General features: G+C 40.5%; 2 protein-coding genes across 6 annotated transcripts in view; both read right to left on the reverse strand.

Moving 5' to 3' along the window:
* The window catches only part of PNISR (PNN interacting serine and arginine rich protein), a 28,033-nt gene extending 17,809 nt beyond the window's left edge, over window positions 1-10,224 (reverse strand). For both annotated transcript variants that reach the window (XR_007902887.1, XM_051778179.1), the window contains exon 1: window positions 10,113-10,224. The gene's annotated coding sequence lies outside the window, so the exon portion shown is untranslated. The remainder of the gene's footprint in view (window positions 1-10,112) is intronic.
* Window positions 10,225-16,004: 5,780 nt separating this feature from the next.
* USP45 (ubiquitin specific peptidase 45) overlaps window positions 16,005-19,416 on the reverse strand; it is a 51,987-nt gene continuing 48,575 nt past the window's right edge. For all 4 annotated transcript variants that reach the window (XM_051778176.1, XM_051778175.1, XM_051778177.1 and 1 more), the window contains 3 exons: window positions 19,135-19,221; window positions 18,516-18,669; window positions 16,005-17,391 (listed from right to left, as the gene is read on the reverse strand). In XM_051778176.1, coding sequence (XP_051634136.1) covers window positions 17,258-17,391; window positions 18,516-18,669; window positions 19,135-19,221 — 375 coding nt within the window. In that variant the 3' untranslated portion in view covers window positions 16,005-17,257. The remainder of the gene's footprint in view (window positions 17,392-18,515; window positions 18,670-19,134; window positions 19,222-19,416) is intronic.

Here is a 19,416-nt window from a genome sequence, read left to right on the forward strand (position 1 = left end):
TAAAATAAACTCAGCAAAGGGTTTAAATTGTTTCACTAATAATGTGAGAGACAGTTTTGCATATAACTGAATGCAAAATAAATTCTTAAACTGTTAAATATTAATTTCTCTTATGAAAGTGTAACAATATTAAAAGCACTTCTACAAATTCAACTGAATTGGAACCTCCTACACACAGATTTACTTGATAGGATCAGATGAGATTTATTTTTACTGAACTGGCTCTATCTCTGTCCTAAAATCTTAGGCATTTGGGATTTTTTTTTTAACATGTTCTAGCTAACACAATTACGTATCTGTTTCTCAACTGAAATGGATGCTTAGTATTCTGACCTTTATTTTTTTATTCTCAGGCCTTGATCCTCGCTGTGGACAAACTGAAGTACCACTTTAGATCATTAAGAAGGTGCAAGGTAACAAATGCCTCCACATCTCATCATAACCTGTGTTCAAGACAGCAACTGCCTTATTATTTTAAAAGGTATTCAAATAAATTTTGTGGGGGAGATACATTACATTGCAGCTGCATCAACTGGCATCCGAAATGGTGACTAAGAGACACAGAAGACAGTGACCTTCGACAGCAGCAGCATTCAGTCCCCTCCTGGCTTCGCTGTCAGCAAGTTACCTTGCCCTAGGACACCAAGGCCAAGTCCAAGGGAAGTGGTGCTGGAGGACCCCACCATTTCCCCATTACAGAACAGCACTGACCCCAGGCCACCCAGCACTCCTCTGGGCTGCTCCCAAGCACATTTCAGGTGTCAGCACGGACCTGAGACCCAGCGGGCACTTAGAACAAGTCCATTCTGGTTGGAAGATCAGAGGCTCTCACTCAGTGCCAGCTGGCTCCCCGGCCAGACTGAAAAACACAGTTGGGTTTTAGCTGTTAGCACACATAGCTGCTTCTCCAGGGCTCTGCAATATAATATGGCCCCCAGTCTTCAACTTTCGCTACAGAGATTATTTCACCTTATTACTGCTATTCTGGGAAGAGAAATCAGGTGGGGAAGTGCAAAGCAATAGGTCAAGGCATGGAGCTGGTTTCTATTTTGATGCACAACAGTACGACAAGACAGCAACAACAGTATAGTACCTTGAAGAACTTCAACATTTGATTAATTCAATTTATGCCATCCAGAGCAGACCGATTTAAAAATCACTGCCACTTGAAACTGATAATTTTAGTTTGTCAACTGTATTTGAAAGTTTTTAATTCTGTATTGCATTTGTACCTTTACTGTTTTCCTGAAAAAATGTTGATTTTTCATAGATTGGCAACTATAAAAGATGCTGGCTTTCAAGTACACAATTTATTACCAAATTCAGTATAAAAACATTCTTTACTAATCAGAAATATGTACCACACAAATGCTTAAGCAGTGACATCACTTTTTTTATGCAATTATACATGCAGAAGTCCTTTTTCAAATATCATGTGAAAACTGGTCAAAAAGTATTTCTAATTTTCTGTTTATTTCAACCCATCTTGGTTATTGGGTAACGTGTTTTTACAGAAACAGGAACTGGACACGGAAGGAATAAAATTAACATCTTAAAATGTTTATAAAACTAACCTTAACATATACAGGCTAAAAGAGAAGACCTCATGTAACCAAATATTTAAGTATTGAAGACTAAATGACGTATTTTAGAATGCACTGCTCAGAGCCAGTGAACAGAAGAGGTTTGTTCTAAGGCTTCTATCTATGTGGTGACCTGGAATAACAGAACACCATCATTTTCTGAGAAACAGACTCCCCTGCTTTTTTGTTCTCCACTTGTTTTCCTGCATTTTTTCCAAGTTTTCATCGACTAGTAAAAGGTAAACATGAAAAAGGTACTTGATATAATTTTTTGCACTTACTACAGGGAGGCTGTAGGCATTTAAAGATGGTTTATCACCTTCAAAAATTGTTTTGCTAAGCACTGCAGTGTTTAATGGTTTCATCTGCTTTTAAGTTTCAGAGGCAAAAAGGCCCCTGGCTTTAGCTCTTCATTTTCAGTTATCACGTACTAAAAGGTAACTAAACAAGAACTTAGGCTATTTGATGTTACTCTTTTTAACATAAAAGTAATGTAACTTTGTATTCTGCTTGTGAAACTTTACTGAGTATACAAGGACTTTTCAACAGAATATCGGTATTCTCCCATCAGACATCACTGACTGTTTCCTTTGCTAGTGATGCTATTTTAAAGATGTCAAAAATAAAAACAGACCAAGCCAAGTCATACAATAATGAACAAACCAGATGTGAGAGTTACCAAAACACTTTTGAACCTCAGTGCCATACATTGGAAAGGGCACAAACTCCTTCAAAAAGAACCCACAAAACACAATTAAGAAAACGGAGCTTGTTCTCAGTAATTTTAAAACTACTGCAAGGGATTCACCCCCAGTACTGAGGTGGGGAAGGAGGAAACAAACCCAAAACCAACAAACAGTGTCTCTTTCCCAACAAATCAGTAACTGGAAGGCTTGAAACAGCTGAAACCTCTTGTACTAATGTATGTGACAAGAAACAAACATTATTTTCCTGAGACACAAGTAGTAACTAATAATGCAGAAAAGAGAATCAATGTCCTTTCTCACCTAATTAAAATCTGCATTGCCAACACTAACTCAGGTTGTTGTCACACGAATTATAAACAAGTTTTAATTCCTTATAAAGTTCCCAAATCAGTATCACCTGAAAGAAAGAGGCTTCACCTAACACAATGGACAGCTCTAAGCCTATTTCCCACTAGTGACACAAGGCCAAATACACAGCAGAGCATCCAAATCGCAGTGAAAGGCTTTATTTTCCACTGAAAGGCGGTGGGGGGAGGGGAAGATGAATACTGGCTAAAATCTACTCAATTCAAACATTAGCAAGACACTGACAGAGGGGTACATCAACTGAGAAGTCATTAGGACATACTGGTTCTGACATCATTACTGCACACAACAGGTTTGAAAAGCAAACAGGTTCAAAGAATGGATCCATTTTACAGGTACCTAATTACAAAGGAAAACGCAGCTACTACCCTCCTTCATGATGATGGGTTAAGGTTTTTTTAGTTAGCTGTTCTACCCTCCAATTCAACTGGACATAGCCTTTTTTTGCTTTCTCTCTCTCTCTCTAGCAAATACAAACAAACAAAAGAACATTTATTGGTGCTTCAAGAGCCATTCCCTGAGGAACAGGAACCTGAATCTATTAAAAATCTGTTTACCAATGAAGAAACAGAAGCCAATTGAGAATTCTTCTTGTTTTGTACAGAAGCACAATCACATGAGCAAAACACCTCATCAACTCGCATCTAATTTCAGTTACATGTACTTAATTTATTATGAAAAGTTCATGTGGTATCTCAAAATTTTGCTGGAGTTTTTAAGAGCAAACATGCTGATATAGGTTCTTTTGCATGTTGCTTATTTATAAAAAAAAAACCTCTCCTATTCAAAGGCTGGACCAGGATCTCTTGAAGTTTTATTAAAGCAAATTACTGGTATGAAAAGTGCCACCCTTGAGAGGATTGCTGGGGAAGCCTCCCCTGCTAATGATAAAAGCTGAGACAGCAACATAGGTAGGACTTACCTTGATCTCCAGCAACTTCCGAGAGCCAACAGCACTCAGAAGAAATTTAAACTTGTTGTCAAACTCTCTACTACAGTATTGAACCTAACTTTCTGTTGGGTAAAGACAGAGAAAGAACAGATATTTTAAAAGGCACCTTTCCACTCCTCTCCTTGATTGTGACTTCAGCTCAGCTACAGATTACCTCTCAGTGTTAACTTGTTCTTTTAGAGGAAAAAAGGCATCTCCTTCAATCTGTCCATTTTTTTGCATAACATATTTTCTGATGCAGTTGTATGATACGTCCAGACACATCACACACTGAAAAGCATACAATTAGAAGGTACTTACCAGTAAACACAGTTTTGAGTGATAATTCACAAGCTCACCTTTAGCTCTGGGAGACTCCTCCCAGCACTTCCCACAAAACAGTTATCTTAAAGCAAATTAGATTTTGACACCAATAGAAATGCAACCTGTTCAGAAGAGCATGGTTTCCTGAGAATTTCCCAATGGCACAGTGCTTGGTGAGGGCCCCTGCAGCTCACTGCCCACTGCTATCAAAGATGGGGCCATTTATAAGACAAGGCCACCAACAGCCTTTGAGCACCAACAGATTCACTCAGATTCCTCAAACAACTAAATCTACCTCGGCAGTTTCATAGTGTAAGCTCATAAAATCTGTTATCCAGTCCAAATGCGCTTGTGCAGAGGTAGCTATGCCCTGACCTCTCAACGATGGAAAGGAGTAGTCAAGACTCAGTTCTGTGAATGACAAAAGACAAAGTCTTCTTGTTATCCTGGAGATACTATCTTCCCTACGTGCATTATGACATTAGCTGCATTAGAACTGAAAAAGCCAAGACACTTCCCCTGAAAAGATAATCAATACCTTTTTTATCAATTTAATACAGCTAATGGATAATCTGAATTGCTCCAATTCATGCAGCTAGTCCAAGACAAAAAGCACAAAGACTTAGGAAGTTAGGAAGTTCCACTCCAGAAGGCCACCAGGAAGACAATTAACCACACCTAGCTGCCCAGATGAGGACTTCCTGCAGACACTTCCTTGCTATTTCTAAGAAATTCCCATTACTGTGACAATATCCTTCTCCTCAACGTGAATGTTACACAAAATCCAAACTATGCAGAATACCTCAAACATCCACGGCTTCTGCAGCGGAGATATGGAGATTCTGAATGACTTTCCAGGAAATTCATGGAAGTCAAATATCTTAGCAATGAGCAACAAGTATTCTCTGGAAGATGAAATTAAATAAGGTATTTGTTAGAAGCTAGACTAACTCGACTCCCAAGAAATCAGGAGATAGCCTAGGACTCAGGCTGTCCCCTGTCCCTAGGAGGAGAGTGACATGCACCTTCTGCAGTGTCATGAGCTGGACATCCGGGTTGGGAACTCCTACATCAGACATCAACATCAATTGACCAGATCTTCAGCATCCGGCAGTCCAGTTTATTCAACCCTGTAGACAGGTGGACTAATAACTCTGGAACCTACAGAACCACAGCCAATAATCAAGTGATTTCTGGGGAGGCTGCTGCATCACCTTTCTGATCACAGGACACATCACTCCCGAAGAGTAGGTCAATATATGACACAGGATGGCCCAACAAGTTTTACTTGTAAACTGAGCTCCAATACATGGCTGCAGAAGTTTTTCTAATGACTAAAGATCTTGTCTTGCAGGCATTCCAAACAGCCATTGCACTTTAGCAAAGAAGTATTCATTATCTAAATAAACAAAGAAGCTGAAACTGCAGGCCATCCTGCACACTTGGAGAACCCCTACACAGCTAGTCTTGGCACCCCGGGGTTTAAAGACAACACACTCCTTTTTGATACTCCATTCATAGGTCAGATATCCAGGTAAAAAAATCAAAACCAAAACAAACATCTCCTCTAAGATAACCTGCCAGTGCAGCCATGACTTTTCGACTATATTTAGGTTTACAGAGTAGTTGAAGGGAAAGACCGCAAGGGACAGGAGTCCTGGTTTGTCATAAACTGCAAGTACTGGTTTGGAAACAAATTAATATTATATAATCAGCTTCACTAGCTAGGTGATCTCTTGGTGTGAGCTTAAGACAGCACAAGCAGCAAAGGCACATCAGTCTCTATCTGATGCTCTTTGTAGAATTCCTGGACCACAGAAGTCATCCACATCACACCTTGAGAAGGACCTCAAAAGCATCTCACAGTCTGTGGACATGGATTTAAAGGAAAATGGAGATGTCTCAGAAGCAGAGCTCCTTGGAATCCATAGATCTTTCGCATGAGCACCTTATTCTAATGTAAGACCTTTTCCTTTCATTCAAGATAGTTGTTACTGACTCTGTGGAGTTTTAGCACAGTGACTGAAGGCTTATGATGAGCTTCCATGATGAATTCTGTGGAACGGTTCAGTTGCAAACAGGATAAATCAAATCATACCTTCACAACACCTGGAGCAAAGCAGTTAATAAAAAGACCAGTACCTCCAAGAGTTCAAGTTCAAGTGTTGTCTGGGGGATGTTTACCCCTCCCCTTCCTGCCACTATGCTATTGCTTCAAGAGGGTCATGATAGCACAGACATCACTGATGAGGTTGGAAGGACTAGTGGATAAATACTCTAGGGATACACTAACGGTTCACATGTTTCTCCCAAACATGCAACATAGAGCAGCTCATCCATGGTATTATCAATATCTAACTGAGATGGAATCTGAAGTCAATAAAGGACACATATTGTACAGACTCCAAGAAGATCTATCTCAGTGTACTCCAAAAACTGGAAGGAAATGTAAATTCAGCACTTCTTCCATGACTGTGCCACTGGAATAAAGGATACTTTTCTGTAAGAATCCCTACATAACAGATGTGGCTAAAGAGAGAACTGCGAAGGAAAAATGGCCTCACATACCAAAAGGAGCACCCCTTCCAAAAAGAATAATTTAATGCAGAAAGGGTGTCACAAGAATTATCATCTGGGGGTCTTGACATGGGAGACCCAGGTAATTCAGAACACCTCTGAAGCTGAAAAGATCTGGGAGTGTGGAAAAGCACTGCATTCTATGCAGTCAGATAGGAACAAACCCTAGAAGTTACTATAGAGGGGCTGCAGAGACACATTCAGAGTCAGAACAACTGCATGCCATCACTCAGACAAAACCAGCTTCCATTTTATTTGGGAGAATTAATATTTACTACTACATTATACTCAGCTACTGATTAGAAAATTAAATATTTATGGAATGAGTTAAGTTTGCAATAAATCAGGAAAAGTTAAAGTAACTGTCTTTCCTGCTACTCTGTTTCACCCATCCCACTTTTTTGGCAAAGACATCATCTACAGCACCACCCAAAACTGTTGCAGGCATTTAATGCCCATCTTTTCTTCTCCTGAGGACCAGAAGCTACACCAATGTGCCTGCTGGCATCTGCAGCAAGACATCCAGCCCATTTACAGCTGTGTATCACTAAAATGGTGGAAGTCAACTTCAATTACTCCACTGCATTTCTGAACATCAGAACTGTTCTTTCTAAGATTGAAGAACAGAGGCTTTCCAAACGTGTAACCAAGATCCAAAATACAGAACAAGAAAAAGAACTGATGGAAACATCTGGTTCGGTATCTATGAAGTTTTCCAGAACCTGGTTCACAAGTCAGCACATCTGACTAATATTTACAGTGCTACCAAGATGAAGTAGGCTGAACAAGGGCCAAATTAAAAAAAAAAAAAAAAAAAGAAAAAAAAAGGTACTATGAAATCTTCTTCAGTGAGTCATTCAAACAGTATAGCTTCCAAGGTCTGTTATTTCAAACTTAAATCCACATATCCATTGAGCTGAAGCCAACTCTTTAAAAAGAACAAAAGGACCAGATATTGGCAAGTCAGGTATCATTTCCTTATTTTTTGTGTATCAAAGACATAAGGACAAACACGTTCTGATTCTCATAAAGCACTAAACCCACTGCTAGAATATTTACTACCACAGAAACATCATAATAACTTCAGTAGTTTAAGTCAAAGATCTCTTGGGTTTGGGGGGAAAAAAAAAAGAAGTCATGATCTCATTTTTTTCGTGTATCATTCTGCTGGAAGTCCTCATGCTAGATTTTCAATTAGCCACATAACACAGCATTATTTTTTTCCCCCAAAAGTGAACTGTCCATCTGCAACTTCCTCCTTGATCAACATGCTCTGCTCAAAAAATTTATAGTACCAATAACTAAGCAAGCAAACAACTATTTCTCGCTGGTTATGAGCAGGTATTGCCCCCAGTGATAAATACAGTTGTCATTTAATGAAGAAGGACCAGCTAGTGATGAAAGTAAAAATGCTTAATAGCACCTACCCACAGTATTATGTGTCACCAAAGGCAGATTTACGATCACAACATACCTCAGTCATGAAAAGAAGTGAGACTGGACACTTCTGTCTCCACAGTATCTTTACATAATCCTACACCTAACTAAAAATCAAACATGGCTATGACTCCACTCTACCACTACAGCTTATGAGGTGAGTTATCCCCCCAAAAATTGCAGAACTGTGCTAAATTTGTGGACTCTTAAACCCTGCCAAAAGAGGAGAAACCACTCTTATCAGAGCAGAAGCTTGCACTGCCACGGGACAAGGACAATACAGGAAATCTTGTAATGACATAATAGCAGAGATGACACAAGGTTTGCTGCTGTACCAAACAATTTAGAACTCAAGAGGCTTGTCTTCTGATTTGTCACTCAATGGTCAGTAATCCCACCGACTTGTCCCTGCACAAATCTGAGGCCCTCAGTTCCTCCTCTGTTCCACAGTCAGGGGAGCTGCAGCATTGACAACACCCACAAGAGGCACCACCTTTAGTGCAGCTTAACCTCAAAATTCAAAAGGGGTTTCTTACTCCTACCAACAGTACAACAGTTTGGCTGGACTGCTATTGTAACCCTGTCTTGGTAAAATGATGTTTGAACACTGTCTGCCTTATGCAGATGTGCCTCATGCTTTGAAGACCACCATTCCCCCACCTCTGAAAGGTAGCTGACCCTGTGCCTTAAAACAAATCCTTTAGGGCAACACTTTATCACTGTATCCCACACCTTCCAATAAAGTTGTTTGCTTGAAAAGATTTACAGGTATAAGCCTAACAGAAGAAATGAACAACACCAAGGTGGATGAATACTCTGTAATTTGTTCCAGAAACTTGGTAAATTTCAGCTGGGGTAGCACATCATAGAATCATCCAACGGTTTGGGTTGCAAGGGACCTTCAAAGACCATCTAGTCCAACATCTTGCAAGAAACGAGGCTGCTGAAAGCTCTATTCAACCTGATCTTAAACATTTCCAATTATGGGGCACACAGCTTCTTTGGAAAACCTGTTCCACTCTCTCATCACTCTTATAATATAAAATTTTTTCCTTATACCCAGTCTAAAGCTATATTTCAGTTTAAAACTGTTGACCCTTGTCCTGGGCCCTGGTAACAAATCTTTCCCCATTTTTTCTTATTCAGCCCCTTTAGGTACTGAAAGGCCACAGCAAGGTATCCCTGAAGCCTTCACTTCTCCAGACTGAACAATCCCAATTCTCATCACCTGTCTTCACAGGAGAGGGACTCCAGCCTTCTGACCATTTTTGTGGCTCCATCCTTAACCATAAAGCCTAGCACATCCCATCAAACTTCACTTCAACAACTCTGTGGGATTGTCTAAAGAAGTACAGAAAATCAGCGTGGGGAGTGCTGAAACCAAAAAGTCTTCCAATCCCGTGGTGTGTCTGAGGATCCATTTGCCAGGCTACTGAATCAGGTCCAGGTATCTTAAAATTGCTGCTGCGTGTGAGGATATTGTTAAATTTTAGTTCTCTGGAGCCCTCCAGTGGAACGAACTCAGGAACGGCCACGAAACGCATGAAACAGCACAAATATCCCGCAAATACATTTCATCCGCAGGAGCCAAGCTGCTGACACAGCCAACTACCGAATCCCGGGGCACATGTTGCTTCCCTAACTGGGTTACCGGCTAAAACAAGCGAACACTCTCCCCCGCGCACCCGGCGGCTCCTCCGGCACGGCCGGGCCGGGTGCGCGCTCCCAGCATCCCAGACTCCCGGAATCCCTGTCCCCGCGGGCCGCGCGCTCCGCTCCGGCCTCTCCTGGTGCCCCGTGCCGGGGCGGCCCCGGGGCATGCGCAGTGCGGGCGGCGGCCCGTGCCCACCGGGACCCCGGGGCGGGGGGGGCACAGCACGGGGATCCCGGGGGGGTCCCGCCGGCCCCCCCCCCGCCGCGCATGCGCAGCGCGCCGCCCCCCCACACCCCCCGGGGGGCGGCAGGGGAGGGCGAGCGGCTCTAGGCTCGTCCCTTCTCGTCCAGGCCGCCGGTTCCCGCTGGCAGTGCCGCCAGTTCCTCACGCCTGGCGAGCGGCTGCCGCCGCCGCCGCGGCGCGCGGCGCCCTCCCGGCTCGGCTCGGAGGAAGAGCGAAGGGGGAAGATCGGGTCAGCGACACCCGCGTGCCCCCCGGAAGCGCCGGCGAGCACAGCCCGCCCCGCTACTTACGCTCTCCCCCGCCTCCCGCCGCCGGTGCCGCCGCTCCGCGGCCGCGCTACCCCCGCTCTCGCTCCTCGTCTTCACGGACAAGACAATATGGCGCCCGCTGCCGCGCACCCGGAAGTGAAGCGTGTAACGGTGCTGACCCTCGCCTGCCATACATGGACGCCTGTCCCGCCATCTTTGCTGAGGGCTCGCGGGCAGCCGGGCGGTTCTTCCCCTTTCCTTTCCCCCATCTTTAGTTCCCTTCGCCATCTTTAGTTCGGGCAGCGCCGGCGGTCGCTGCCGCTGGCGGCTCTCCATGGCAGCCGAGGCGGGGCGGGAAGGCGGGGACGCTCCTGCCTGGAAGCCGTGCGGAGAACTCCACTCCCCGGCTGCGCTAATGTGGGGAGACCCATGGGAAGCTCGTCAGCTCCGTGGCCTCCGCAGGTGATCTAACTGGTGGTCAGAGAGTGCGATCCGTGTTTCCAGTGCGGAGGGCGGAGTCCACATGAAGAGGTACATAAAGCTGGTGTACGAAGACATAAGTGGTGTAAGTGGACAGACTCAATGCAAGGATCCTACATTGAAATACACAAGTAACTTCAGTATTGCACAGCTGCAGAGTGTCAGCATGCCAAGTCAGGTCAGTGTGTGTGTATATGGAGCGTTCGTGGAGCAGGACAATTGTCTAAGTAGTTTATTCTCAATATCCAGATTAACTTTTAAGTTATCGTTAGATCTACCTTGAAATTTTCCTAGTTTAATGGTTAAAGATACACCAAAATCACCCGTAGCAAACGGCAAAGCTCTTCTTCTATGGACACTGGGGGTGATCCCCTAGGGAAGGACTGAGTGGTTGCATTCGTTTGTGGGACAGGGATTTTCATTAGCTGGCACATTATTTACCGCTGCGATCACTGCCTTCCCCTTCCTTTAGCGTCATGGATGTAAATGCCTAAAACATCCACAATCTCTCTGATCACTGCATAAAGTAAACATTAACACCCACACAGAGTAACAGAGCAAGTTACCCCCTATAAATCTATAAAAAATCAAAAGCTTCAAGAAACTTTTGTATTGATTTCAGTGTAAGATTTGTCGGTGCCACTTATGCTACATGTTACTGTTATTTGGAATGTTCTGGACTTTTCCCTTTCTGTGTCGCAAGGAATGGCAGGATCGAGAGGGCTTTCCATGGACAGGAGTGTTGCACAGGTTTTAAGTCTGTCTAGTGATGACTGACACAACAGGGAACCAAGTTCCAGGTTCCATCTGGAACCATGGAGTGGTGCTTATAGATGGGCAAGCTTTCAGCCACTACTGAAACTGGGAATGTGAGGGAGCCCCACTCTTGGTCCTGGTCTTACCACAGAATTACAGAACTCAGTTCTTGTAAAGGGAACAAACTGTGTCTTAATATGTGCCCTGTGCCACAGATGGCAAGCCAGGGGAAACAAGCCAGGTAGCTAAAGTATTCAAGGATACGGACTCATCTCTAGGGAGCTCTTCCACGGGCAGTGATGTTGTCATACAAGATGAAAGGAAAAAAATATGTGAACTCAGTTGTACAAGAAACAGCTTATAAACAATGTAATTTTCCAAATGGCTGGATGTTTTATTCACGTTTGTCAAATACTATATAACAGAAGAAAAGACAAAATTAATAGATGACAAATGGCAGCTTTACTCTGAGAAACTTGTTAAAGCACCTCGGATAGACTGGAAAACTGATCAGACTTGTGTTTGTTTTTTTAAATACAGTCTGTAAGACCCTGTTTACTTAGTAATATTTGGAATTAGAAATCTACATATAAAATACATCATGTATTAGTACTGTAGTAGAATTCTAAAAATACTATTTGTTACTTAAATACCTGCAGAGAAGAGACAGACTATTGGTTCAAACATATGAAAAAAAGGAAATGAATGAAAACAAAATGAAACTTTTTATTGCTCACAAGTATTTTGGACTTAGCAACAGGTTTTTTGATTAATTGGATTGTCTTTTGTATAAGTACAGCCACACATGAACATATCAGGGATTATCCCTATGCATAAATGACAGCAGAATCAGAACTCAACTTTGTTCAATGGCTAAATAGGGAATGGCAGCCATTGACATGGTGGTTTCATTACAGTTCACTGCAATGATCCGTAGGTTACACAGCTGAAAACCAAAAAACCCCCTAAGCTAGCAAAGAAAGGAGGCAATTGTTAAGAACTCATAAGCCTACTCAAAACAAGTGCTTTTCTGTTTTCTTTTAAAAGCAGCACTAGAAAAATACTGGAAACTGCCATAGATGTAAGAAACATTCTTGACACTTAAAAAGTTAGTTTTTCTACTGCTATCCATGAAGACAAGGGTATTTATGACTTTATATAAGTGAAATGTATATCAAGTAGCCTTGAAGTAGTTGCAATGCATTGCAAATGTTGTAACATAAAAATTCACTTAGACTTTTCATATAATCTTGTGCAAGGGAAGTGCTTTGACTTGCACTAACAGACATCCAGCTGAAAATACATTTTATAATCTCCCTTTACAAAAAAATAGATTATGAATCACTTTGAATAATCAGTTTCCCACCATTTCTGCAGTTTGTTTATACACCAATGGGAAAGGTACAAACAGGTAGAACAGCTGGCAAAATGACAGCCTAAGACATGGTAAATAGATACAGAAGAAACAATAATCCATTCTAAAATAAATTGGAATGAAACAGTTCTACAGAAAATCAGTGGCATTTCTTTTACATGGATATGTAAATCTTTGTACAGGTGCATAAATGTGTACAGGGTACAGCAAAAGTGTCCAGCTGTTGAAAACTGAGGAATATCAGATCTTTGTTTAATCAAGGCTGCTGTAAAGCTCTTTTCTCAGGTGTGCTATTTTCGTTAAAATTGGATTTGTTAATTTTTCCTAACAGAAGAGTTGTATTCAAATGCTTTGTTCCCATTTTAATACATCTTAGTTTCTCCTCAAGAAAATATTCCTTTCCAAATCTTAGTTTGTTACCAGTATGTTCAAATAAGATTTTTATAGTGGGTTGAGAATGTAGATGCATTAATTTCATGTCCCTTTCTGATTCAGTTTGTGTTGGTATAAAAAAGAAGTCCAAAGAGAAGCAAATGGTGAAGCTAAGACATTTCAGCCTTTTAATGAATTTATAAACCACTCTCACCTGCTACCACTCGAAATCCCGTAAGCAAGAGCACTTCATTGATACACACAGAGGGTGCAGATGGGGAAGGGGAGGGAGGTTTGGCAAACTGCGTGGATTTCATTTTCTAAACCAAGGCAATTACAGTGCGTACATTTTGGGCAGCAAAGTTCAGGGTTTGTTTGTTTTTCCTTCACCGCTATTTGTAGCCCTCTCTTAGGAGAATAGACTTATGCAAATGTGATGTCTGTACATGTACTGGGGTAGGTGGGTTAGTATAATAAAATTTCCCATCACATTTTGCCACATTTGGCATCAATTATATAAATCCAAAGATAACAAAGTTCTTTCTGAGCAAAAAGGATTTATAATCTGTACTAACTCCTTAGTTGATGCAGCAGACTTTGTTGATGCCTCTGTTTTGGATAAACTTTTGTAGGGGGTTCCAATTGTCCATATGCAAATCAAGTACTTCCCATAAATGAGGTTTACTTAGTGAGGAATGAGGAAATACTTAATTTGCATTCTTCCTCATTGTTTTAAAGGTGCTGTCTTGTGACTGGTCAGCAGAGAGTTGCTCAGGTCTCACAGCTTTTCTCAATTACCTGTATTGCAGTCTGTAGGCAGAGCCAGCGTGGTGGTAGGGACAGGCCAGATTTCAGCTACAGTAGCTCTTCCTGTAAGAGCTTTGTGAGTTCACAGAAAACAAGAGATGGGACTGGGAACCACTATATAATGGCTGAGGATCAATGAAAGGAAAAACATTGACACAGAGGCTTATGGAGACCCTGAAAACAAAAAGAACAGATGAGGCTGATGAAGAAAACATCATTGCCCTTGTGAGAAGGGTAGTACAAAGAGAAAGCCATTTTGAAGCTATTCCACGTGAAGATGCAGGCTACTGCACTTTCTCAGGATGGGTGGCTACAAAAGTATGGTGTAGCTCTGTAAAGAGTAGAAACTGTAGGCCTAAAAATATTTTTGGTTGGTAAAATGAGATATTTTAAGTAGGCTTAAACTTTCAAGCCCTTCACTTAAATTCTGAAAACATGTAGCTTTTCCATAGCATGTACACAGTTGGCAGTTGCAGGAAACTGCAAGTTTCTAGACTATAGAATTCTAGCACACAAAGGGTGTACACCCCTGTTTTCCCAGAATGCTATGAGCTTCTCTTGCAGTTCCTGATAAGGAACTATAACAAGTCTTCAGTATACACATTTATGTACAATCAGTTGCTTTGGAGCCAAATTTTACATACACACACACACCCACACACACACCCAAACCTATGTTTTAAAGGACACTGTGACTTGCATCTAAAATCCTATATGACATCTTGCATTAGTTGTAATTTTTTTCATTTTGAAGGCATAACTTCACCTGTTGCCCTCATTTTTAGAGAATATTTACATCTATAATATTTTCATACCTGTTCCTGACTCTGAGCTTACCAGAGTTCCTGCTAATATTTCAACTCAAAAAGCTTCATTCAGGAGCAACAGTGATGGCTATCTTGGATAAAGGCGTTGGGTTTTTTTCATGCCACTTTCTCTCCATGTTCTATAAAATACCTTAATACAAGGAAACGTTCCCTGGCTGTTAATGAGATAATCCTGCCAGCATCTTTTATGGCATCCTAGTCAGTATGTCCACTTGGGAAAATTTCAGCTGCTCAAACAGTTTGTAAACTCCAGTTAAAAAGAAGTGAAGACCACCCCAAGAATTTCCTGAAAATAGCATTAAAAATAAGAAGTAACAGGTCAAGAATCTTGTTCTGTTTCTCTCCTAGTTTTGCAGTCTAGGGAGGTAGATCTAGGCTAAAAAGTAGGAGATTGATACAGTTACTTAGGTTCAGTAGTTTTACGCAAGTCAGAAAAACGAGGAATACTCGGTCTGTCTGCTTTAAAGTGGAGGAAATAAACTCATCTGTGTTCCCCTCGCAAGATTATATCACAGAAGTGAAACTTAGTTGCTAGTTACTATGACTGTTACCCAGAATTAGAAGTTTCAATCAGTTACATACAACGAGGAGGAAGGTGTGTATAGGTAGATGCAGGGTATGGGACGATAAGGAGCTAAAAGAGAATTAAGGTACTTGAACCAACTCTAATCTAAACATTATTTTCCTTTCTTTCTTTCTTTCTTTCTTACTTACTTACTTAGTGCAGATGCAGGTTAAGATGTGGTTAGGAATACAGATGGCTAAAGCTGACTGCTTGGTTTCTCTGAGTTTTATTACTTTTGTGTGGACTGAAACAATTTTAATTTGTGGAAGGAAAAAATTATCATTTCAGCCAAACCGCATAGCCTAATTTTGACCTAAACAGAGGAGTTTTCCTTTGGAAAATAAAATCCTGTGCAATTGGGGGCTCACTCTGTTATGACAATCAGTTGTACGGCCTAACAATCCTTAGTGCCTGCACAGGAATGTGCAAGTAATGTGACTGTAAAATATACCTCAGCAGTTTGAGCAAATGCGGCTATTGCAGATTGTGCCATTTTCTTATGCAAAAGAGTGAATGCAGGTGGGATGAAGCTCTGAAACAGAACTAGAGAACAGGAGAGTCAGGCAGGTAGGTATGGCAACACACAGTAGAGATAGTAATAGGGATGGCATGGGGGTTTTTGTGGGTTTGTTTTTTTTTTCCCACACAAAAAACCCCCAAGCCCACCCACAAAACCCCCACATTTCCATAAATGAAAACAGTAAGCAGAAATAAACATTTTTTTTCTCTACCAAAGAGCAAGCCAGACAGAATGGAAATGTTACAGAAGTAATTTGTATTTAAGTAAGTGCTTATTAAATAAGTTAATTACCACATAACTTCACAGTAGTTATCAGTTCTTAACCTTAAAATGCATCTATTACTCACTGGGATGGAAATGAGAAATTACCAAAAGAAGTAACAACTCAAACCAGGGCAATAAAACACTCTACAGAAACCAGTTGCCACTAGGACACCTGCTGTCCCCCACAGCTGACAAAAGGAAGTCCAGAGAGCAAAAATCATAATTTACTGTCCAACTCACACACACAGTGCAAAAAGAATTTACAGTTTATTCCTGTGAGAAAAGTATTCAGGAACAGATAAACAAATTCATGTTTGGAACCAAAAGTAACAGAATTTACCGAGTTATGCTTAAACTCTGTACATATACAAGCTTATATGCTGTACATTGTCATAATTATGAGGTTGAAAAATAACTAAATACGGAAGTATTTGCAAATCACTTTCCTACTAGGTAGGATGAGAATATATAGTGATGGATTTTGGTGTGTGTATATATCTCAGAGGATATACGTATGCACACCAAGTATATATTTATATTGAAACAGGAGTACGTTGCTACACCAGTGCCAGCTGGAGACAGCTGAAAGGGTACTGGGTATCTGAGGATTCACTGTCACTTTGTAGAAGCCACGTTTTCCCAATCTTATCAGGAAAGTTCACTGAAGTATTACCCAGACAGCTGTTGTTGCTCCATTCTGGAAGGACACTGCTTTCCAGTTACTAAACATGGAAGAGACATGATTTGGCAGGTTCTTGTTTGCAGAAAACTTAACAAGCTGACATCCAACCCAGTGATGGGAAGGATCTGGACTAGATCACAGAAAGCTGAAATACTTTGTATTGTTACTGTACACCAGCAAATCCAGGCACTTAACACTATCAGCATTTCTATTCTCAGCTGTTCCAGAACTATGGGTGAAAGCTTATCTTTTTCATAATAAAAAACAAACTTTCCCTAGACCTCAGTAGGATAGGACATAATCTTACATTCTAATGGTACTGCATTTTAATGAACTCAGGAATTTTAAATGTTTGGCAAAGTGCTTACTTTAAGAGAACCATTCACATATTTATAATAGCTTGACTAAACTTCAGAGCCAACAGATGATAAATTCTCTACAAGATAAAGGCACAATATTTACAGGTACTCTTACCACTGCAGCTTTAAATAAGATAAACTAAGTACCCACTACCATCTTTGAAATTAAATTGTTAAGAATTATAGTAATAATCTTTCATAAAAAAGTAGATATGCTTGTGCATTGAGTACTCTCGATTCTGGAACCATCTGAACGTGGGCATCACTAACGTACACCCACTGTCCTCCTGATGCTCCCATGGCTTCTTTTATACCTGAAATGCAGAAGCAAAAGAAGATGTTTCTTGTCTTTCAAGTCATCATCAAACACATACACTGGATTATTTCAAATAGCAAGAGAAGCTTCTAACCCCCAAGCATTCATTTTATTTCAAAAGCTGACCAGTGTGAAATTAAGAACACAAAAACATCTAATCTGTTCCAATAATCACTGCAAGACAAGCATAAGACTGAATGAAACTTTGGTTTGAAAAATAATGTAAAATAGGAAATGAGCTTCAAATGCAAAGTGATACCCCACAGGATAGACAGGATAATGCTTGGTTCTCACTCCTCCCCAAGAAGGGAAATAGTAAATATATTTACTTAATTTGGTCAGCTTGACATATTCCTGCCCCAACAAATCTTTCACTAACACATTCTATTCTATGGAATCTTATTTCATTCTGCATATCCAAAAAATATTAGTAAGAACTAGTGTGCTGTTCTCAAAATACCAATAGAAACCCTACACCAAACCTTGTATCCGCCATGAAAAAGCTTCTTCCTGTTCACATTAAACCAGAGGATTCCAGAATTTTAAGCATTAAATATTTCCAATCCTAAAATACATAAAAAGCCCAAATATTTGGAAAATTTCATTTCATTTAATGTCATAGATTTGATTCTTGTACTAAAATATTTTCAAATACCAAATATGCCAAATAATTGCATTTTACCAGGCACAACTATTCATCTGGACATATTATTTTGACTAGGAAAGAGATGAGAGTGTTCTGTAAATTCTCTGTTTAATAACTGAATCAAAATTCCATTATTCACTCAGTTCTATATGGAATTAATAGCAGAAGTAGGTTATGTACTGGGTGCAACAAAAAAAGAATAATTTATAGAATCATAGGTTGGTTTGGATTGGAAGGGAACTTAAAGATCATCTAGTTCCAACACCCCTGCCAAGGGCAGGGACACCTTCCACTAGAACAGGTTGCTCAGAGCTCCACCCAACCTGGCCTTGAACACTTTCAGGGATGGGGTTTCCTATGACTTCTCTAAAAATTACAGAATAGTATAAGCTAAAAAATTATTTGCTATAAATCCTTGTGGACAGTGGTTGCTTTTGGTTTTACAGAGAGGCAAAGGAGGCTCTGTTTGTACATACCCAAAACATTTTTAGTGGTAGAAATATGCTCTAGTAATTTCTTGGAGGATGGCCTGACTTTCACGTACGCTGCGTAGTGACCACCTCTCATTGACCCGCTGTGCTCCACTATTCCATAAAGGCTATAGAGCACTCTTGCACCATCCGTAACATTCTGCATTCCCAGAAACACAGAAAACAAAGGTCAGTTATTTCACAAGGAATTTTACAGGTATCTTAACTAGCTATCAACAGTATTACTTCAAAAGAAGAAAACAGACATTTCCAGTGGTGAAATACATCTATTACAAATATGTAGTAATGTTATTAATTGAATTTTGTTATATTTTGCAATAATACTTGTCCTTAATGCTGTTAGATACACTAACACCATCAGAGCACCATAGCTTAACTAATACTAGTGTTAACTAGTATCAGTTAACACTATCACATCTGTGATATTCTTGATATGAATGGAATTGCAAATAGTTACAATTTTGATCTCAAGACACTATGTGAAAAATGCACTCTATAATGTCTCTAGGAAAGGAAGGAATCATCATCATCATCATCAATCCAGTTTCACTTGTGGTCAGACAACTCCTGAAGCACAATAAAAATAAAGATTTGAAATGGGTACCTTGCAAGATGCAGCACAAAATGGTGCTAAATCTAAAATCAGTGGGAAATCCACATGCCTGTTTACTTTCCGTAGACTCAAACCAGCCTTCAAAGGAAAAGAAGAAAAAAAGAGACTGTAAAATATATATTTTTACTAGGAAGCTTTTTAAAGCTAAGGTGTGGCACTATATTATTAAAATGAACCAAATCCAAGAATAAGACTGTAACTGATTTAAACATTCTCTGTTATCTTTTCAATACGGTGTCTGCTTGTGTTGAACCCACCACACTCTATATATAG

The sequence above is a fragment of the Manacus candei genome, unplaced genomic scaffold, assembly GCF_025592945.1.
Source record: "Manacus candei isolate 608988 ecotype Guabito, Panama unplaced genomic scaffold, ASM2559294v1 h1tg000011l, whole genome shotgun sequence".
In the NCBI taxonomy this organism is placed as follows: Eukaryota; Metazoa; Chordata; class Aves; order Passeriformes; family Pipridae; genus Manacus; species Manacus candei.